Source organism: Danio rerio, chromosome 1, assembly GCF_052040795.2.
Source record: "Danio rerio strain M-AB ecotype USA chromosome 1, GRCz13ab, whole genome shotgun sequence".
NCBI classification, from domain to species: Eukaryota; Metazoa; Chordata; class Actinopteri; order Cypriniformes; family Danionidae; genus Danio; species Danio rerio.
In genome coordinates this window covers 26,806,303-26,830,694 of record NC_141021.1, presented here as the reverse complement: position 1 = coordinate 26,830,694, position 24,392 = coordinate 26,806,303, and the positions used below count along the sequence as shown (strand labels likewise).

The following is a 24,392-nucleotide window of genomic DNA, read 5'->3' as shown; positions in this document are numbered from 1 at the left end:
CTCTTCCGGGTGTGTTTGAAAAGACTTTCGCTGAGCTGTGGAGGGACTCGCAGCGTATCGAATGATACACAAAGCAGCTCAAACTCAAGCCGGGATTGTTTTTATGAGCAGAGTCGTGCAACAGCGAAGAGAACAGCGGTAATCGGTGTGCAGGTGAGTGTTGTTGAACACGATCAACTGTTGCATCGGGGCTCGTGTGTGATGATGACTGCAGACAGGCGTGATGGCTTCAGTGTGCAGGGCTGATCTTCTGTCTTCTCAAATGCCACGGGGAAAAGTCATTAAACCAAGTTCAGTGTTTTAAACAGGTGAAATATTCTCTTATTGTCTTAAGACCATTGCGCTTATCTAAAAAGATGGTCGAAAAATGAATGTCTCCCATCCATATTATGGATCTGTAATATGTTCATCCTTAATGAAGAAGATCGCAAAAAGCGGTATAGAGAGTTAAGTTGAGTGTTTATTGTGTTTTGTAACACATAGCTCGGCTGAAGTGCTTGAGGCAAAGGAAGTAACTCAATCGCAACTTTGTGACGTGCGAGGCTCAACAATGAAGCAACGCTGGGAAACCGAATAGCAGGAAGGAACGAAAAATGTGTAAATGTACTACGAAACTTGTGTTTGTGTAGCTGGTGATTCTAATGTGAACCTTATTTTGCTTTTAGGTTTGTAAATGTGTATTGTTTTTAAACATTGGAAAGTAGAAAAGCGTTTACGTGTCCATGACGCGAGTTAATAAACCCTACTATGGCAAATGATTTGGTGCCTGAATAATAATTAGGTCATGTGACTGTGCGCTCAAATGAGAAGTACCAAGCGTGACCTAAGATGTTCGTGTGCGAAGCCTTCGCCATACTAAGTTTCATAACTTCTTGCCCATGACCTTTTTAAAGGAACAGTGGGTTTCCTGCAATTGTATATGGCCTACTTTTAATTAGATTCTATTTTCTATTACTATATTACTTTTCTGTTACTTTATTTCAGGATGTCTAAGTAGGGGGAGAGCGGGACACAAAGTAACATTTTTGCTTTTGGCCAAATAATAAACAAAGTAATGGGGTTAGACAAACCATATTTTTTTACCAACAGCACACAGGCCTCTCCTACAAATAATCAGTCGTTGTATGTTCGCCAGACCTATGGTTTCTGTGCATTTGCCAAAAGTTAACACAATTAATTTAACTTTAAATTTACTTTTAATAGTATATTTCCTCAGTAATTAACTCAATTTGATGTTTTTTATTTTAATTGTATGTTTTACTTAACTCATGTTTATTTATTTATCTGTTGGATAAACATTTGTAATTATTTGCATTATTATACATTATTATATAACACATTTATTTGCATTATTAGCAATAAAATGTTTTTTTCTATTAAAAATAATTTCTATTAAAAACATTTTATATAAAAAGTTCTCATCATTACACTTAAAATAAAACAAATAAAAATTTAGTTTAATTTATGTTCCACAGTGTGTGGCTTATTTGTAACACCCTGTTACAACTAAAGCCTGGTTAATACTTCTGCGTCAAGTGATCGGTGTGACCCACGGCGCATGCAACTCGCGTAGCTGTGCATTCATACTTCTGTTTCTGTTGCTCTGCAATAACACTTCCGAAACGCTAGCTGGCAATTGATGTTTATGTTCCTCTGTGTCGAGTTTCTTTGCTGGTGTTTTGTTTTTTCTGAAAGCTTCCTTAAAGTACAAGTGGTTCATACTCGCTCATTTTGAGGCAGGAACCGGCGGACATGCAACAACTTTAACCATAAGGTAAACACAAAGCAACAGTCTCCATCTGGAGCTCCTTGTAAACAGTCAACACTTGTAAACACTCGCTCCAACGGACTCGTGCGGCTCTCGGTCCCGCCCACACTCGTAAACGCTTCCAAGCCGACCAATCACAGAGCTTGCTCTATGCGTCGTTGCAGAGTGTAGTTACAATTTTTGAGAGGTGCACCTCAGCGAGGGCTATGCGTCCACGCCTAGGCTGCGCCGTAGCATACATGTACGCTTGACGCAGAAGTATAAATCAGCCTTAACCCTGCTGTGCTGTGTTTTCCTCAAAACTGGCTAGCAGTCACTTTCTGCATCCTAATTTGCATACTTGTACTACGCCCTAAAACAGGGGTCACCAATGTCATTCCTGTAGGGTCGGTGTCCCTGCAGGGTTTAGCTCCAACTTGCCTCAACACACCTGCCTGGATGTTCCAAGTATACCTTGTTAGAGCTTGATTAACTTGCTCAGGTGTGTTTGATTAGAGTTGGAGCTAAAACCTGCAGGACACCGGCCCTCCAGGAACAAGTTTGGCGACCCCTGCCCTAAAATATACTTTTTTTGTGAAGAAAAAAATATATAGTTGCCTGTGGGGCTGTGCGATTATTCGAAATCGAATCGCAATCGTGATTTGAATTGTTGCTATTAGCTAATCGGTTGAGGCTGTGATATAAAATGTATATTATTTAACTTCCAGCACCCAGAGCAAATGCGTGACTGCCGTCTGTGTGTGACAGTCTTACTACGCAATTGAGTGAGCTCATTTTCATTCTGACAAATCAGAATTGCGAAACCAAACAATGCGGAACGCCCACCATAAAAAGCAGGAAAGCGCAAACAAAGGGGATGAAAGTGTTTGCTGTTTCGAAAGCATTAAAGGGCACCTATGGTGAAAAATCTTGGACAGACATTTATGTAAGTATAGTGTATAGACCAGGGGTGTGCAAACTCGGTCCTGGAGGGCCGGTGTCCTGCACAGTTTAGCTCCAACCCTAATCAAATACACCTGCTTATAGATTTTTTGTGATCTTAAAGACACTGATTAGCATGTTCAGGTGTGTTTGACTAGTGTTAGAACAAAACTCTGAAGGGACACCGGCCCTCGAGGATCAAGTTTCCTCTACAGTCCAAAGACATGCAGTACAGGTGAATTGTGTAGGCTAAATTGTCCGTAGTGTATGAGTGTGTGTGCGAATGTGTGTGTGGATGTTTCCCAGAGATGGGTTGCGGCTGGAAGGGCATCCGCTGCATAAAAACTTGCTGGATAAGTTGGCAGTTCATTCCGCTATTTATATATTTAATCCGTGGATTGATAAGGGACTAAGCCGACAAGAAAATGAATGAATTAACTTTTCGTAGGTTTGCAAACGTGTACTTTTCATTGCATCTACCCTTAAGTTAAGCCGTTTGCATTTCTCGCAGTCACAGTACCTCCCTATGATCGTAACTAGGAGCAGCTGGAAAGTGCAACAGTCCGTTGCCTCACATGCGCGTCTCTCCATTTGAAGTAAAATAACGAACTTGCCTGCAGGTCGCACACCAGAAGCACTTCTCTGCGTGGCGCAACACTGTGCCATGCATTTTAGAATTCTAAACATAGGTTTCTATCAGGGTACACAAAACGGCGCTTCAAGTTGGCAGTTGTCCTCAGCGCCCAGCCACGATTCGGAACACTTCATGTTTCTGCCGCGTCACAAAGCGGCATCTGAATAGTTTAATTTTAAAAACATCCGAATGTGCGTGTCTGGTGTGCCGTGTCGAGGCTCAGAGTGGCGCATCCGGTGCCTCAGTCAAAGTTAATTCAGTGTGCATAGTCTCGGTGTACACACTTGGCACTTTAAAATAGCACACAGTTGGTTGTAAAACTATACAAAGACACAAATGATTTTGTAGTCTCTGCTTGGTCTGTGTCCGAGTTGTACATGTACGGCTGAATGCTGGTCCTCTAACTCGTGTTGCTTCTCTCTGTCTGCCTGTGTCTGTTGCCAAACACAGAGCTCCGCCCTCTTGTTACATTAGGCGGGAAGTCGAAACTAATTTTCACGTGACACAACACACCCCTAAAACAGCGAGCTTTGTACACACCCCAAAATAACACTTTTTAACACATTATAATAAACAAATCTAAACTGTGTTTTGAATTAACCCTAAACTGGCACACTCAGAAGAACCATAATATTAATATTAAATCATAAAAAAGGAGTATACTATGTACCCTTTAATAGCCTAATTAGTATTACAGAAAAACACCACGTCTGTAATACATTTTTCCTATATAACAAAATGAAGTAATTTGTAAGAGCTGTCAGAGAATTGCTGCCACTGCATGAGGAAATATAACAATAGCACCTTAAAAAGCAACACGAGCAACTATATGAGGAGTGTCTTGCTGAAAAGTCAACTAAAAGTACTGCCAGTTACATTCAATCTAGTAGCAAGCAACAGCAAAGTACAATGTCAGAGTTGTTTGCTAAGTTTTTTTTTTTTATTAAGCTAGCACTCACTGCATTTTAGCAGTAAGAAGCTACGATACAGATTATTGAGCTGAAACTTGACTACAAAATTAAATCGCAAATCGAAATCGCAGTATCTGTAAAAAAAAAAATTGCAAATAGATATTTTCACCAAATAACACAGCCCTACTTTTAAGTGTATAAATATGCAAGCTTTGGGACACGCTACTTCTTAGTTAACAGATCGTTATGTTGCTTCAATCATCCACATTTCTTTTATATTTAATTTCCCACCTTATTCGAGAAGCAGCAGCAGGTTTATTTCCCATTCACAAGTCTTTCATGCAGAGAACTTTCTTCAGGTCTTTAGATAATTATGCATTCAGAGGTTTATGTCCAAAGGTCAGTATTGTTGTTGCAGATGAAATATACCACAGAAAACGTGATTTAAATATTTTCCGGTCATACAAACATCTTTACCCAAACCTCTTTACTTTATAGTTGGTCTTGAAAACCTTGCAAGCAAGCCATAATTAACCCTAAGCAAATATCTTAAAACTGTTACATTTTACCCTGTGTTACTTTGTGCCCTGCGCTCTCCTACATTTTTACAATTTACGGGTAATGCTTGAGAAATTTCCTTGTACAAGATTGTTTAACAATCTTTAAAACTAGGACACGTTTTCATTGCATGCAATAAACTTCAATTGTGTAAATGTCACAGTTGAAGCAGGATGATAAACTGGAGTCGCTTTGAGCATTGCTTTTTATATTGTTTGTATATGTGTGAATACATGTAGTACTCAGTTTAATATCTGAGCTATGTTTTTTAGGAAGCATTATCATGTGTAACTGAAACTATAAAGTCATTATATTCAGACCTGTGCTATGTTCAAGCAGTTTACCACCATTCCTTCCTATTCCCTAAATTAGTTCAATTGAATGTGCGAGTAAAAATGAATGATTGATATTGCAGTCTAGGCGTGCCAGAATTAAAAAGTATAATAATCATTTTGAATATTAGCAAACGGCCAGGTTTTGTATAGTACTAATGAAAATGTTCACTTAAGATTTTAAAGGTTTAATTTTAATATAAAAAAAACATCTATCTGTATAGTAATAATGTGTTGCATATTTGACAAGCTGGATGGGACATAGATTGCATTATTCATGCTAGGGTTTGGTCGATAGACAATCCCATCGCCAATGGCCGATAGATATGAATCGCGATCCTCTGCCCCGGCCCATCAGAAACCCGCTCACGATAAACACACACTTAGGCCCCTTTTATTTTTTTTCCAAAAGTGTTTTTATTGAACATATTAGATATGAAACATACATTACAAAATAGCTTTTCAAATTTTTTTTTTTTACACAACAAACAAACAAAACCTGCCGCACATACATTTAGGTTCTAGAAAAAAAAAAAAAATTATATTAAGAAAAAATACAAATAAATAGTTATAATAAGTAAAACATATGTTACTCTCATTAATAAGGGGAGAAAAAAGAAAATACAAAAAATTAAAGAGAAAAGAGAAAAAAAAAAGAAAAAAAAAAAAACAACAACAAACAAACAAACAAACAAGGAAAGGTTCTACTCTTCTAAAATGACTGAGGGGTCCATCTTTTTTACGTGATCTAGAACAGGTTGCCAGGTGAGAAAAAACATATCAGTACAGCCTCCTAAAGTGTATCGTATTTTTTCTAAGGTCAGGTGGTGTAGAAGTTCCATAAGCCATTGCTTAAAGGTTGGAGGAAGTTTTTCCTTCCATTTCAGCAATATTAATCTTCTAGCTAAAAGCGTAGCAAAGGCAATCACATTTATCTTGCTTTTGTTAAAACATAAGGACTGTGGTGTGATCCCAAAAATTGAAATTATGGCCTCAGGTTCTACATAGGTATTTAATGCGTCCGAGAGGAATTTAAATATTAGCTGCCAGAATTTCTTTAATTTTGAACAAGCCCAAAACATATGAGATAAAGTAGCTGGCTCAATGCCACACCGGTCACAGTTAGGGTCTATATTTGGTTTAAATTTGGCTAGTTTCACTTTGGACCAATGTAATCTATGTACTACTTTAAATTGTATAACTCTATGTTTTAAACAAATTGAAGATGAGTGGATATTGTCTAAAACGGATTGCCACATATCTTCTGATAGTTCTATCTCTAGCTCCACCTCCCATTTTCTTTTTAATTTTACTAGGGGTTCCAGATTGTGGGAATTAATTATAGAATATATTTTGCCAATAAGTCCTTTTGAGTATGGGCTTAGCTCCATAATAGAGTCAAGCAGGGAGGGGGGAGGCAGTGAGGGATAGTGACTCATTGAGGAGGACACAAAACTTCGCAGCTGGAGGTATCTAAAGAAGTGGGAATTTGGAATTTGAAACTTAACTTTTACTTGTTGGAATGAAGCAAATTGCCCATCAATAAACATATCTTTTAATATCTTAAGACCTTTCATAGACCAGATGTCAAAAGTTTTGTCTATAGTAGAGGGGGTGAACATATGATTTCTTGCTATGGGGGCATAGGCTGATAGTCCTTTAAGTGCAAAACTTCTTCTAAATTGTGCCCATATTTTGAGTGAGTGTTTGACAACTGGGTTTAAAGAGTATTTAGATAAAGGTTCAGGTGTCGGAAAATTTGAGCATAGCAGAGCATGGAGTGAGGTTGAACAATTTGTGTTTTCTAAAGATAACCAATTAGGGCCACTGTCATATGATGGATTTGACCAGTGTAGCATTGCTCGAATATTAGCTGCCCAGTAATACTGCTGAATGTTGGGTAATGACAATCCTCCATGGTCTCGGTGTCGTTGTAAAATATTTTTACGGATACGTGCATTTTTTCCATTCCATATAAAAGGTGATATTAATTTATCTAAAAGTAAGAAAAATGATTTTGTTAAGAATACGGGTATGCACTGAAAAAGATATAAACATCTGGGTAATATATTCATTTTTATAGTGTTTATTCTACCTCCCAGTGACAATGGTAACGGATTCCAACGTTCAAGGTCTTTTTTTATGGAATCTATCAGTGGAGGGAAATTAACTTTGTACAAATGTTTGTATTTATTAGTGATCCATATACCTAAATATTTGAATTTGTCTTTAGTTATTTTAAATGGTAGTGAGGTAAAAATAATCTTTCTACCAGCATTATTAATGGGCATAAGCTCACTTTTTTGCATATTTATTTTATAACCTGATATTTTCCCAAAGGCAGTCAGTAATGTCATAATTTGTGGTAGAGTTGTTAGTGGTTCAGATATATATAGGAGGGTGTCATCTGCATAGAGAGAAATTTTATGTTCAACGTTGTCCCTCTGTATACCCTTGATATTGATATCATTTCGTATCGCAATGGATAGAGGTTCAATTACCAATGCAAATAATAAAGGGGACAGAGGGCAGCCTTGTCTGGTTCCCCTTTCTAACGAAAAGAAAGGAGAAATGTGACAATTTGTACGTATTGCTGCCATAGGTGATGAGTATAAGATTTTAATCCATGAAATGAACTTTGTGCCAAATCCAAATTTTTTAAGAGTGTAAAAGAGGTAGTCCCACTCCACCCGATCAAAAGCCTTCTCAGCATCAAGTGAGAGAAGGACTTCCGGGACATCAGATGGAGTGGGATGGTGGAGGATATTTAGAAGTCTGCGTATATTATAGAATGAATATCGGTTTTTAATAAAGCCTGTCTGGTCACCAGAAATTATTGTAGGTAGCACTATTTCCAGCCGATGCGCTAATATTTTGGCGAATATCTTACTGTCAACATTCAGCAATGAAATTGGTCGATAAGAGCTGCATTCTGATGGATTTTTATCTTTTTTATAGATTAGAGAAATAATTGCTTGATTCATAGTCTCTGGCAAGGAGCCCGTGACTGAGGATTCTTCATATAGGGAAAGTAGAATAGGGGCAAGATCGCCAGAGAACTTTTTAAAGAATTCACTTGGAAAACCGTCTGGGCCTGGTGATTTTCCGTTTTGCATAGATGACACTGCTCTAATAAATTCGTCTTTTGAAAATGGATTCTCCATGTCTAGAGCGAACTCTTGATCAATAGTGGGTAGACTAATTTTCTTAAAAAAAGAATCAAATAATGACTCATCTTTACAAGACTCCGAAGTATATAATTGTGAATAGTATTCTCTAAACCGATGGTTGATCTCTAAGGGATTCGTCAATTTAGTGCCAGTGTTATCATTAACTGACATAATGGAATGTGCTGCATTTTGTTGTCGAAGTTGGTGAGCTAAGATCTTCCCTATCTTTTCACCATGTTCATACATCTTATGCCTGGACTTAATTAAAAGATTTTCTGTTTGTTTTGTACATAATAAATTAAATTCAGACTGAAGAGCTAAACGCTGTCTAAACATGTCAGGTGTAGATGAGTGTGCCAAAATTTCATCAAGTTTTAAAATATCATTTTCAATTTTTTTAAGCCGCTCATGTTGTTTTTTCTTTAATCTGGCACTATATGATATAATTTGGCCTCGAAGATAGGCTTTAAGAGATTCCCAAATAAGACTAGAAGATATTCCTGGAGTCTGATTGTGCACTAAATATTCTCTAATTTCTGATGATATAAATTTAACAAACTCCACATCAGAGAGAAGTAGTGTATTAAATCGCCATGGCCGATAGTTGTTTGATGTAATTGGCATATCTAGAGTGATTAATAATGGCGCATGATCTGATATCACTATTGCGTTATATTTGCATTCACTAACTAGAGGAAGTAGTTCACTGTCCAGAAAAAAATAATCTATACGTGAATATGTCTTATGAACTGGTGAATAAAATGAATAACCTCTACACCCAGGATTTTGGAATCTCCAAACATCAATCATTCCATAGGTTTTAAGAAGTTGGTTAATCACTTGAGTTGTACGACTTGGTATCATTGGTTTGAGAGAGCTGCGATCCAGTGAGGGTGATAGTACGCAATTAATATCTCCTCCTAATATAAGATGATGAGTATCTATATTAGGTATTCGTGAGAAGAGACCCGTAAAGAATGCACTGTCATCCCAATTGGGTGCATATACATTTACCATAACTACCGGAGTATTATTTAGTCTACCCACTACCATTATATAACGGCCTGCTGGATCAGCTTCGATTTTTGATGCCTCAAATGAAACCGTTTTACTAATGAGAATTGCTGTTCCTCTAGATTTGGAGTGAAAAGTCGAGTGAAAGAGTTGTCCCACCCATCCTCCTCTTAGTCTAAAGTGATCAAAAGTTTTCAGGTGGGTTTCTTGTAGGAAAGCGATATCTGTATTTAACTGTTTTAAGTGTGAGAGAACCTTTCCACGTTTCACTGGATGATTCAAAGATTTAACATTCCAACTTATAAGATTCACCTGGCAAACGCCTGATGCGTTAACATTGTGTGGTTTAACCATACGTCTTTAAAAATGTAAGCTTACATACAAACGCTTCGTTTAAATATAACAGAAAAGACCCTTCCAATAAGATTGTAGAAAACAAAACAAGAAGTAGAAGTATAAAATGAAGTGCGACATTTACCCATTCCCAAACACCAAATAGAACATGGTGCAACTTTAACCCCTCGCAACAATATCCACACATAAAGTGCTTACTTGGGGAGTTTTAACCTCACAAGTTGCTCTGCACATTATTAAAGAAAGAAAACAAAAATGAAATTAAAAAATAATAAATTAAATTGGCGCATATTATTAACAATCACCTATTAAAACAAGTGTGACAGTTACATAACAGCATAGTAATGATAATAATAAACTCAGTAATTGTACTGTCCCAATTATATTTCCTGCTTTTAAGTTTAACTGAAAATAGTAAGTGATTTTGTATCAGTAATACTGTTTTTCACTCCTCATCCATGAAATAGGAATTCAGTCAGTCTCTGCATAGATGTAATGTTCATATACTCACTCAAATATGGTCATTTAGATGGGAGTGTGAGTGTATGAAAAAAAAAACAAAGTCACTGAAGTGGCTTGGTACTACTCAATCAGAGATGGTCGAGCCGTCTTAAAGAATATTATTTTTCACATAAGTCAGGGCTTCTGCTGCATCTTGGAACTGCTTTTCCGTCCCGTTGTGTGTGATTCGGAGCCTGGCCGGGTGAAGAATGCCATAACGAACACCATCTTTTCCTCGTAGTAGTTTTCGGACTTCGTTAAAAGCCGATCTTGCACGGGCCACGCTCGGCGGGTAGTCGGGGAAGATGAATATGGTTGCGCCGTTATGATGAAGGGGTCCGGTTTCACGAACTCGGCGTAGAATTTCCACACAGTCCTGGTAGTAATGCAATTTTGCAACAATGGCCCTGGGTTTACCATCTGCACGTTTTGCCTGGAGAGTGCGATGAGATCTATCGATCAGTATATCTTTATCCATTTTGAGGGTGTCTTTGAGCAGCTTCGACACTGAGGCTGGAGTACATGCGCCAGGATCTTCGGCTACATTCAGTATTCTAATGTTTGACCTCCTCATTCGCCCTTCCATGTCCAAGCATTTCTCTTGTAGGGTTACTACATTTTTCTCTAGTTTGCGCACGGTGTTTTGCAGTTCTGTAACATCGTCTGAGCAGCTGGATAAGCCTCGTTCCATGTCTGACACTGTCGTTTTAATTGCCTCAAGATCTGAGCGAACAGCCGAAGCGTTGCTTGCTATCTCGGATTTAACTGCTTGTAATTCAGCTTTGACCATTTCAAATTCGTTTGACAGTGCAGTTTTCAGTTCTTTTTGAAAGAGCGAGGTTATTTCCGTTTTGATCGATGAGATCAGCTCAGCTTTAATCTCCAAAATGTCAGTGTGTTCGGCTGGCTCGGACATCATGCTAGGTGTATTAGCATCCTCTTGATTAGCAGCGGTTTTCCCCGTGTACTTATATTTACGTAGTTTGCCCGCCATTTGGATTTATAGAGAACCCAGCTGCTTTATGTGAAATAGTAAAGTCTTAGATAGATGTAGCATCTCATATTTTCGATTAAAGCGCCTTAAATTTATAAGTTATATTACGTTTTTTGCAGAGCTCACCCAACTTTTACCTTACTCCATCGCCTGCTCAGTAGCGCCCCATCTGCTCAGTAGCGCCCCATCAACACTTAGGCCCCTTTTACACTAATACATCCTAATTTTAAACTGGCATTTTAGAACAAAAACGATCCACACCCACACTGGTGTTTCACCTAGTGTTTCTCAACTGCCCTCTGTTCACACTATACTGCTGAAAACACACATCAAGTGACCACGCATGCATGCTGTTATGCACTCGTCTGAGCTCCAGGCAGTCAATCTTTCGCTTGGTAATTTTTGTGAAAACCTCACATACTGTTGGTTGGTTGCTGTTGGTTGTGCACCTTTTTTACCAATCAAGTTTGTCTGTGCCATTAAAACGACACAGATCACTCTGCCTATTCATGCCAGAGTGTCGCGGAAAAAGTGATTGACAGGTGGTAATTTGTGTGTAACTTGTGTTTATTTATTTATTTATGATTTGGTTATGGGTAAAACAAAGACCATGCGGGTCAGGTAGTTGAAACTGTAGGCTACAAGTAATCAATTTGTTATGAATTAATTAATTATTTATTCATAAATGATTAATTCACTGACAACAATGCAATAGTCCATCGCTATGTTTCACATTAGACATCATACAATGCCAAATTGGTCGACTTCCCCCAACCCTAACTCATGCTGCTCCATTGTATTTTATCATACAAGAGTTTGCTTATAGACCATTTCAATGTGGTCATGTCAGTAGCCCATGAACATTTCCTGCTTGTCATCAGAAAGAGGCAATTCAATCCTAATTTACTGTTAAAACAGCTGTCATACGGTAATTTTTCAATATGTAGCTCTTATTGGGTTCTCGGAAGCTAAAGAAATAAAAAATGTAAACAGGAAATACGTTGGGACCATTGTTTTTGTCTACATCCCTCAAAATGGTCTATTGTTAAACCATAACACACTCCTGTAAAACTAGTTTGCTTTAGAAGTAGCGCATTCCTTATTAAACTATAAATATTTAGTATGTGATTGACTATATATTTCCTGCTAGCCCTGAATTTGCATTTCTCTACGTAAAGCAATGTTAGATATAATAGACCATATGACTTTTTTGTTAAACAATGTTAACTAAAAGGCAATTTAAACTAACATTTGGCCAGAAAGATTATTCTTGTGGTGGTTTATTAACCTAACTGTTGCCAGCTCTGTCATTGAAAAGAAAAATTACGACTTTCAGCTTTGGTTCCCTTCTATATTAACCTTTAAAAAATTGGTGTTGATTTATAGTACTTAAGTTTGTTTTGTAATGGATAATTCTAGCCTCAAGGGAATTCTAACCTTAACTTAAATTCAGCACAAGAATCAGAAACAGATTTGGTCAGCTGCTCACATGTATGTTTACTTTCAGGAATGTCAGAAGCTAGTTTTGACTTGGAGAAGAATGCCTCACGGGAAAAACAGTCGGATCCTAATGAACAGGCCTGCCAAAACACTGCTGACTCTCTGAGCCAATCAAAGGCCAGAAAAAACAGCCTGGATGAAACGCAGATGACTGAAATTGACATCAGTGAGAACAAGGAGGTTGAAAACCACAGTAATACTGTAAGTGAGGATGATGGTCATGAAGATGGGGATTCTGAGGCCCAGAGTAAAACTAGTGGAGTCATTCAAGATAATGCTGATTTTCAAAGAACGAGCAGAGTGGCAACAGAAGCTGATGTAAAGGTGACCGTAATCATGTAGTAAAACCTGTAGCTTGGCTTATGCTTGATCTCGCTCTTATCTGTTGCTGTCATTTCAGACATTTTGATTTTTGAAAATCAATAATGATAATCAACCAAATTGTGCCTGATTTTACAACTGCCTGAATACGACAGTGCTGGGTTTCTCTCTGTGTTTTCATGTCTTTGTGAGGTGTATTCTGTCCTTTTAATTGGGCGATGGTGGATTTTTTTTAGTCTTTTGTAAAAATTTGCTTGGTGGTGGTTTTGTTGCATCTAAATCTTTTACGTTTTTGTGCTCTGAAGTTCGCAGTCTTGTCCTTGCTGTTGTTGGTGGTGATTTTATTTATTTGATTTATTTGTTTTATTTTTATTTTTTTTAGAGAAAATCTGATTCACAGATTCCCTGTGTAGTGTATACAAGGCTGAAAATAACAGGCTTGTGGCAAAAATGCCACCAAACCAATACCAAAATGCTTCACAATCAAAACAAACAATTACACAATTAAAGTGAAATGTAAAAGAATGGAAGGTGCCAGTTCACAGCTTTACATTTAAAGGAAACTTCTGTTATCATTTACTCATCCTTTACTTCCAAGCTTGTTTGAGTTTATTTCTTCTGTTGAACACAAATGGAAAACAAAAAATGGTATGGAAGTCAATGGAGATTGGTTTCCAGCATTCTTTAGAATATATTGTTTTGTGCTTAACAGAAGTAGGGATGCATCGAATAACCGATTCCACTATTAATCGCGCTTTAATTAGTCCTGCCAATGGTGTGCTAGTTTAAAGGTTCTTGTACACCGAGGCTAATACACACACACACACACACACTGGATTAGCTATGGCTCAGGCTATTAACTAAGGGCCGTTCACATATCGTGTTCACACTGTATTCATATTTGTGGACACATATTTGTTCTCTTTAAAAGGTAAATACTTACATTTACATGATTAAATACTTGCAATAGATTTACATTAGACAATACTATTTATTTATTTATTTAATCATTGTACTGTTATTTATTTTCGGTGTAAAATTATTACTTATCTTTAACTGTCAAAAACAAATGTTCTCATATTTATGCCCAAAGAGAAATGGACTATTGTTTTTTTATTATTATTTTGTACTGTATTATATCTATAATCGTTGCATCCCTAAACAGAAGAAAGAAACACATCCAAAATTAATTTAGTTAAATTTACGACCACTTGAGTGTAAGGAAATGTTAGTTATTCATTTATCTCACTTCTCTTTTTTTTGTCTTGAACATATTCTTGCTGTTGTTTTACAAAGTTCTGATCATAACCATATTAATAACAAATGAGACAATGGCCAATAACATGTTTGGGTTAGTTTCCAGGGTGTCCGCGAGGATTACAAAGTTTTAAAAATTGATGGAATAAATTTAGAGAAAGTTAAGGCCCTTAAAAGTATTTAAAAGTCTTAAATGCTATTTTTCCAAGGTATTTAATTTAGTTTCGTATTATAAGTTTACCTGAATTTAATCTTTAAATATTGAGATGCTGTGTAGTTCATTAAATAAAAAAATCCTGCTAGATTTAACTGCTTTGTTTACTGCAGTAACCAGGGAAACACTGTTATTCCTGCTACTGTAAAGGCGCCACCTGCTGGATTAACACATTTATTCAGTTTATAAACAGTTTTAGTTTAGTATTCGTTTCTTGCAATCAGTATTTAGTAAATATACTGCAAGTTAAAATGTCGGCAATGGTACTGGTTGAAACCTTAAGTGGTGATGAGGTCTTATAAAGTATGCAAAGAGTAGTTATTGTTTTTCAATCTCTGCTTCATGTATGTACCCTGGTTTCTAAAAACATCAAAGTTTTGTTGATCACAAATGTGTGCTGTGCGCAGCCTAATTTGTGCTTTTTTTAGTTCCCTCATAAACAACAAGCTGTAGATTATCTAAAAAAGAAATTTAACCACATAGACAGATTCCGTGATAATCATAGACTGTAAAATATATGAACGTAGTATCCGTGACGTCACCCATAGGTTTCTGAAGAGCGCAAAAGAAGTCACAAGTAGGTGTGGCCAACCGTCGCCATTTTGTTCGCGGATCATCGCACTTACGGCGGGATACCAAACAAGGGCAAAGAGGCGGAGAGTGAGCGGAGCTACAGACACCTGCTGGCATTTTGCTTGAACCTGGCTTAGACACACTTTACTTTGGGAGAACGCTCAATACTTTATCACCTGCGACTCGTTTGTGTTCTGACCACATGTGCTTGGCTATACACTATATCAATTTAGACTTGTGTAAGTGTTTAGACTTTTATAAACATTGTTGTAATACATTGAGCCACTAAACATTGTTCTTATGACGTTTTTCTACAGGAGGAAAACGCGAATTACTTCCAAACACTTTAGATATAGTCTGTGTTAGCAAATGCAAGAATATTGATGAAATCTAGCATAACACTGTATAATAACGCTTCAGATGACTGTTCTAGAGCCTACAGCTAATCAATCTGTCAGATTCTGGAGTGCATTACAGCTCTAAAGAACATTATAAATGATAAATGATCTTAAATAAAACAAATGCATTAATAGAGATGGTTTACAAGTATATAACTTCACTCACATGGGAAACGGAGGCCACGTGAATGGTTTGTGAGCACAATTAAGTGCACACAGCATCCTATATCATCTGATAATTGTATGAAATAATCCCAAAAGGCATCTGACTTTGTAAAGCCACATAAAACAAAAATATGATAAATATGCCGAAATCAGTGTCTAATCTGCCGGAGTCAGCTGAGGTTAAGTGTCAATCAAGTGGCCACTACCTTAATTATGCAAACTTAATATAACCTAATATAAAGGAAACTGATTAGTTATAAAATAATTCACCCCCCTCACAGTTGTCATGAAGGGTAATATTAGCTTTATGAACCAAAATCGTTCTTTGTAGCAGGCTATAAACACCTTTTTTTCTGCTGTAAAGTTGGCCATTCTAACAGTGGGCTCAATTGAAATTTGCTGTATTATGGAGCCAGGACTAGGGGATTTTCGATGAATTGCAGTTTTAGTTACTTCGGTATTGGCCTCCCGAGGGAGAGCGGGAGGTTGCCGCTTGGTGATAATGGGGTTTGTTGTGGAAGTCATGCTATAATATATTTGTGTAGCCAGAATTGATGAAGCTTTTTGTTTACAGCAAGATTGCTGCTGGGGTCTGTGCTTCATACGTGGATTACTCAGTTAGCTGGATTTGGTTATTGATGATTTGACATGATCCAGGATCGTTTCGTTCTTCAAAACTCATCTGAGAGTTGTTGTCATAGCAACAGTTCTGGTAGTTCAAACCTGATCGGGAGCAGGTTCATTTCATATAAACAGGATTAGATCGGGTCAGTTCAAGCAAAGATAATATATATAATATATATATATATATATATATATATATATATATATATATATATATATATATATATATATATATATATATATATAATATATATAATATTAATATATATATATAAGTAAAAAAATATATGTGTATTAATAAAACTTATGCAATCTGCACTCAGAAATAAAAGTACAAAGACGGCCAGCTGGTGGTTCAAAGTGAATATATTGAATATGAAAAAAAATTATTGATATAAACGACAAACGCACACATGCACAATATTCGAAAAAGGATAATAATTTAGGCAGTCATGCATGTGTTTTGACTGCTAATATACCAGTTATTTGATGTTTCAAAAAAGTAGCAGATACCTTTAGCGATATCAAAATCCTTTTTTGATGCAAAATTATTTATACAGTTATTCCTTACGCCGATTAAAAAAAACTTGAGGATAAAATTTTTCTAAATGTGGAACTAAATACATTGATATGCATTGAAATACATGATGAATACTCTTGACACATGAAAGTGTAAAGCCTGCAGACCACAACAAACGTGGAAAGTTATTGCGTATTTAACAAACCATTTACTGCTAATTTAATGTTATTTTGCTCACATGGATAATTGAATATTACTCGGATGATGTCATTACGCTGCTGTGCGTCAGCCAATCGTTACATTGCTGATCATGATTTCGAGGATCGATAGATCTGTCCTTCACAACACACGCAGTGATCTCAGATCAGTTTATCCAAACATTTTAATCTGATTCGCAAACTTGTTTGAAGAACCAAATTAGCCTGAGACCAGTTATTAAGATGAACAGATCCAGGATCTGCCAAATCATCTTAGATCATTTAAGCGAGGTACGAAGAACGGACCCCTGTTCAGCAAAATAAATATGATGGATTTATTTTATTTTAATTTTTGGTCATAGTATTGCATGCCTGTTTGTATAGTGTTAGGTAAGGCATTACACCAGGATGACACTTTGAAGCTGAAAGTCCTTGCAATCAACCTTTTGCCCCTATGTGGAATTGAAGCACAAAGTGACATTTGCTAGCACTCTTGTGTATTTTTTATAACCACAAGTCTAAATTTGACCTCACACACTTATAAATAACCAATTTAGTCTCTTTCAAATGAACATATTTATTTGTTTTATCAGTATGGTTATTTACCCGTTTTAGTACACAGTGCATTTGTATTTGCATTTCTTTGGTATCTAGAACAACTATCTGCACTTTTTCTAAGAATAGCGACCGTAAATTAGGTACTTGTCAGCAGTAACAAACTAACAGTGGTAAACTCAGTGCTGTACAATTTGCCAGATGGCAGGATTCAGATAGCTCATCAGCGTGTCCTGATAAGGAAATGGTACCTGAATATGTTATCTTGTCAGACGTCTTTGTTTTCTTTGTGATAACTGAGGTCTTTGCATAACTGGCCAAAAACATCATGGAATCCATATATCAAAAGAAGGTTAAATTTTATTTATTTTTTATTTATTTATTTATTTATTTGTTTATTTTACAGCTGAAACACATGCCTTGCTTTTAACTTTAAAACATGTTGATAATGCAAAAAAAAGTAGTTATGTCATTTTTACTAACTCTAAATTCATCCTTCAAATTATTGACTTTTTGTCTAATTATCTAATGGATATATTGTATTTTAATTTTAACCAAACTGGACCATCTACAGAATAATTTTTTATGTTGATTTTTTTTTTTTGTAATGTATTTATTTTTCGCTCCTTGTTAGGCCATGTTGAGCTTTCAGGAAATGAGTGAGCTGATACCATTATCAGATTTCTCCCTCAGAGATCAAAGTTTTTATTAATTGTTATAAATAAGTGGAAAGAGGACTGGAAGTACATGAAATTCCTCAACATACTAAAATAAGTCTCAGTAACATCTGGTTCATGCAGACTTTAAAGGGTTAAGATTGAAATAAGAAAAAAAAAATTTAATTGATCTGAGAAATATTGTTATGTACTTGTGACTGCTTTGGGAAATAACGCTCATCGTAGATGTCACAGGATGATTAATCGTAAAGGACCGTGTAGTCTTGCTCATTTGTTTCCCACGACAAGTCAAGATTTTATCAAAAAAATAATTAGCAAAATTGGACATAGTGACTTTAGTTACCGACACTAAAAGTCATGTGATCTGACCGGGGCTTAACTGGAATTATACAATACTCCCAAGTGCACTTTTGTGGACCAAAAAACCACAGTAAAAATTTATTTTTTTGTCAAAGTTTTCCCCATCAGATTAGGGTGTGCGTTTACTATGGGCAATACAAGACTTTCATATTACACTGCTGACTCTAATGGCAATATGTCTTTCTGACCATAATAAACGCGCACCCTGACCTGTTGAAAGAAAGAACAAAGGTGAACAAGCTCATTTTTACAGGTTTTTTGACACAAAATATTCATAGAGCTTCATATAATTACTCTCGAACCACTGAAGTCACGTGGAATGTTTTGAAAAAAGTTATTTTCTGGACTCGTCTTTGTCTCTGGAACTTTGCTGTTTATGGAGGATTTATCTAAAATATCTTAATTTGTGTTGTTAAGATGAAAGATTATCTTGGGGAATTGGAACAAAATGTGAGGAATTCATGTGAATGTGAGTAATTCAAAAAACTTTTTTGTTTGCTGGATTTATTGTATTTATTACATACTTGTATTTGCACAATTAATTTGATATGGAAATAACCTGGGATGCTGACATGGCATCAAACAAAAATATTGTATTTGCATGAACTTATATTTAATTTTTTGAGCAATTATTAGGCTAACCAAGCATGTTGTTTAAATGGAGATCTCATGATAGCAGCTTTGTCTTCAGGATGTCTGATCAGATTGCTGGAGTTTCTGTTGGTTTCTTTTTTAAAGTCTCTAAGCAACTAAACTCTAAAGGCCTCTTTTGCAGGGCTTGACCGATGCTGCTCTAATCATCAAATCTAGCGGTGACACATTGTGTGTGGTGTGCAGAGTTGTGACTTTGAAAGAAGGTGGAGGACGAATGAACTTGCGTAAAGCAAAATGTGATGCCACGTCTTGTAGATTTGAATCGCTCATAAGCGTAACAAGTGAGAACCAAGATTGTCATTTGATTAATCTGAGAGAGTTTAGTGTCACTGACCTCCTGGTGGGAAGGTATCAGGTGGCTTTGAAAGATTCATGCACTGTTATTGGACACTGTGTGCTGTTTTCACCTGCCGGACAAACAAGCGGCATGTCTTAAACATTCAAACCACTCTCAGCAGAACTTCAATGGTCTTTCTTTGTAGTTGCACATCAAGTCACAAGCAACAGCACTTTTGTTGAAATTAGTTATGTTGCTGATTTAAAAGGTTCTACCAAATGGTGAAAATGTTGTGGTTCTAATTAGGGCTGTGCAATTAATCGAAAAGTAATTGAAATCGTCCTTCAGAACCTATAATTGATTTGATTTTTCCAGAACATTTTTTTCAATTACTTTCCCTGCGTGTCACGTGACCCTGCTCTGTTGAAGGCTGTTTCTGATTTCTACTTTGCAGCCACTTCTGATCTCTGGTCAAGTTGGTTGATGGACTTATTCTTGAGCCTTGTTTTGCACTACATTGATGATGATTGAATGCTGCATCAGAGATGCCTTTAGACGGCATATAAAATTTATCAGTGAACTATGAGGGCAAAAAAAATTAAATAAATAATTAAAATAATCGTCCATTAATTGTAATCGAGTTAAAATGTTCAATTAATCAAGATTTTGATTTTTAGACCAAATCAATTGTTAAACCAAAAGCAGTGATGTCTTGGATACAAAACGAGCTGTGACGTGATTAGTTACAACTGATTGTATCAAATATTGAATAAAACTAGACATTTACTTTTTTGTAGTTGACAAACCTACATCTACATCAGGGGTGTCAAACTAATGGCCCGCGGGCCACATCAGGCCTGCATAACGAATTTAATGCAGCCCGCAAGATGATTCCGTGAGCTGCATTTTTTAATAAAATACACTGCTCTTCCGATATTGTCCGCTGGATGGCGCAATAGCAAATTTATTTCAACCCATCCAGAAGCCTGAATCGGCATCAATTTGACAGCCATCTCTGAAAGAAAGACCTCACATCTTTTTTGCTATCCGTCCAAGAAAACTAAACCTTCATGATCGATTAACCAGTGGAAAATCTTCTCTCGCTCTGCACGTTTCCTACTGCTGGTTCTGTGTGTGCGCGATCTGTCACACACAGAAGTTCTCACATGCTCTACAGACCCACAGAGACGCGCCTTTTCCGCCAAAATGCATCCGACTGTACTTTCTAAATCTCCTAAAATGTCCAGGATTCAGGTTTTACTTTCGCATTCTAAAGTTGTCATTATTTGTTTGCGTTTTTGCATTACCATTTCGCAGCTGACTGTGCGCACGCAGCCGCGAGAGAAACATTAAATGATTAATCATTTAATAAAATAAAATAAAATTACATATTCAATGGCTACAAAATATTTGTACACTATTAGAAATGGTCATATAACTAATTTGCCTTATTTAAAGAATCCACACTTTTTATTCTAGTAGTTATTATAATTTTTTTGCAATGTCTATTTTTATTCATTTTTTTCTGAGATTTATTACTTATTTGCTTATTTTATTAATTTAATGATGTTAATATATTACATTCTTTATACATATATAAAATGTTTTGATGATACTGTAAATGTCATTCCAATATAGAAACTTCAGACAGAAAGAAAGAGAGAGAGTGAGTACCCTTTAACTTTCAGTGGGTGCACATGGCTCCTAAATAGCATAAAAGTAAGAGAAATGGTGAATTTCTATTATTTCAACAGCCTTTTTAAAATAACTTTATTCCATTGAAAAGAAAAGGTGTATAACAGTGTCATAAAAAAATATCAAGTTAAAAATCACATCATTTTTTGTTTGTCGCATGAAGTTGACTATGTGCTGTGGGGAAAAAGGTGTTTTTCATTTTTCATCAGTATATTTCAAACCTGTGGGAAGCGCTGCACACTGAGGTGATCTCACGAGGAAATTTAAGTATTTTACGTTTTGTCAGATTAGTGGCTATTTTGTACAAGTTCAGCCGTATAAAAGTGTACCATTTGAAAAAGGAGGCATGGTACCCAACCACACCACTAACAATACCCCAGCTCCCCTCCCCTTGGGGTCCGGCCCTCTTGAGAACAGATTTTATTCCATGCGGCCCCTGAGCTAAAATGTTTGACACCCCTGATCTAGATGAATGTTCTAATAACTACTGGATAACATCATAAGCCAAATAAAAGACTTAGGAGAGGCAATTCCAGTCAGATCAAAATATACTTTATACCAGTGGTATACTGTACCTCCTCAGAAAAAAAATGTCTCTCCAAGTACCACCATGATGATAAGGCAGATTAATTACTATTGTTTATTATAGTCAGCCACTTTAAACATTATTAAAAGTTTAAACATTAACACTGTACTGTGCTTAAAGGTAAAACAAACTAGCAAAACAAAAAGTCAACATTTAAAATGTGCTTTTTAAGTTAGTAAAATGGTTGGCTACTGTTCTTAAAGTAAAAAGAAAACTGCTGTACTTAAATGTAAAGTATCAACAAATAGTAATCTATTGATCAAAACCTGAACATGTTGCTTGGACCTTATAAATGTAGGATATATGTCATCATATTCATATATAAACCATTTTTGATAAATGTTGAAATATGTTGCATGTACACATATTTGTACATCTTTGAAATCTAAACATTAACTTGTATTTTAAAATAAATGATTTTGAATCACATATTTATATTAGAAATTAGATCTGCATGTCCTGTATATTACGTGTCAGAAAAGTGAGTGACTATATGCATAAATACACTGCTTGACCAATTCGCACATGATTTATCCATTCATACATGCACAATTTCGTTGATTTGAGATCTCATCTTAAGTGGACCATGGAGTTTAACCGCACACAGAGACTAACGTTTAATTTGGCTATATTCTAGCTCCAAGTTTCTAGCAAGGCAAAGTTGCTTGAGTCTATGTTCTGTGTCCCGCAACATTTGAATCACATCCAGATAAATTACCCTAAATCTGAAAAATTAATCAAATGCCACGCTGGTTTACAAAACAAATAACATTTATATTTCAATAACCCACATCATTTTACACAACTACGAGCACACATTTAACACTTAATAATTATTTTACCAATGATTTATTCATAAGAGTATACAAAATTATATTGACCACAATCAGTAACCGGTCATAACCTGAAAACAATCAGCTTATTTGTTACTTTTAGTTTAGTTTAGTTTAGTTTAGTTTAGTTTGGTGTATGTGTGTCTATTGACGATTTGCAATAATTGTTGATTTTGTATAATGAATTGTTTAAATGATTGTGAAGATTAACTTAGGAGATAAAGTTAATTCCCACATAAAGTAAGACGGCTAGATAAAAAAAGTAACGTAACACTTGCGATATTGTAAAAAAAATTAATAAATAAAAGAAAAAGAGATAATTAGTCTGCCGTTATTACTGAAACGAGTATATTCCATACAAAGAGTGAAGCAGATTGGTTAGTTCTACTCACTCGCGGCATTGAGAAAAGTTTATATGTTTTTCAGCTAGGTTTACCAGAAAAATGCATGTGTGCCATGTGCGTGCTGTTAGCACACCACGTACACATCGCTCCTGTTGAAAATGACAAACTTACACCCTAAGCTTATTGGCATTACTTCTAAAGCGCATGTTAAACTTTTATTTTAATCGTTATTGAAAATGGTGTTCTTTCAATAAGTATTAATGACGATTTTATCGCCCAGCCCTTTTTGATAAATGGTACATTTTGACAAATCTGTTTATTATTTTGCTCTGTTTTTACATTCTCATGATAAAACTACTAAAAATCTGGACATTTTCAGCTCAAATTTCAGAATTTTAAAATTGTCTAATTTTATTAACAACTCAAAGTTACCATTTTCTTGTTGAGTCAATTACTTATTAAGTAAAGTTTTAAAAATCTTTATCATTGGCACTTTAAAAAATTGAAATGAAAATAGTTTATTTTCAAATAGATATATTTGTTACCAATATTCAATCTTTAATTAGCTATAGACCTTATGACTCTTCCACAGGAAAAAGTATCACTGTCCATCTCCACTCTCACTACATCGCACATCTGTGCTCATTGGTCAGATCAGTTATCTTTACTATATAGTCGCTGGTTTAAATGGTCACATTGTCTGTCTTAAGTTTGTCTCTTCAGTAAAAGTGCAGGGCATAAATACCCCTTAGAAATCCTTCTGTGTAGTTTTTGGTTCTCATATAAACACAGACCATAGACTGACTGTAATGCAGAGGGCTTAAGTCTTTCATAAGAACATTTAAAGACTGTCTACAAAGCAATCTACTTAGTCACTTGGCACAGCTTTCTGATACAGTGTCACATAGGCTTGATCTTGTTAATCAGTTTTCACTGGCCTCCTCTTACTTTCCTTTTTAGCATTGTACATTTGATTTGATTGTTAGCTCTTCATGTTCACCCCTCCCTTATTTTGTTTATTTATTTACTTAATTACTTGCTTATCTACCTTCTTCTCTGGGGATTTGTTAAATACTGCTTGTTATTCAGTAGAGGTTGGAACTTTATTGTTGAGGTAATCCTGGGACATTTGTTCAGCCTGATCTTAACTCCACCAACTGTCACGTTGTGCTTGGTCGCTAGGATATTTTACCCCAGAAGAATTATAGAGGAACTTTTATTCATTACATTACTTTTTTTTTATAGACAAAAAGATTTCCAAGAGATTTACATTTTAAATATGTTAATGTTATTATTCCCTTTATTCATTTATTCTATCATTGGTCTGCACATTATTGGAAAACATGACGTAAAATAGCAGAGGTTTGTGTGTGTGTGTGTGTGTGTGTGTGTGTGTGTGTGTGTGTGTGTGTGTGTGTGTGTGTGTGTGTGTGTGCGTGTGCGTGTGCGTGTGTGTGCGCGTGTGTGTGCGCGTGTGCGCGTGCA

General features: G+C 36.0%; 1 protein-coding gene across 12 annotated transcripts in view; it reads left to right on the top strand.

Annotated features, from left to right (window-relative positions):
• arfip1 (ARF interacting protein 1) overlaps positions 1–24,392 on the top strand; it is a 49,659-nt gene continuing 25,267 nt past the window's right edge. For 5 of the 12 annotated variants that reach the window (XR_015475436.1, XR_015475435.1, XR_015475434.1 and 2 more), the window contains exons 1-2: positions 1–153; positions 12,665–12,981. Coding sequence is in view for 5 of the 12 variants with exons in the window: in XM_087234856.1 (XP_087090982.1) it covers positions 12,667–12,981 (315 nt within the window). In the remaining 7 variants the exon portion in view is untranslated. 12 annotated transcript variants of the gene reach the window in all.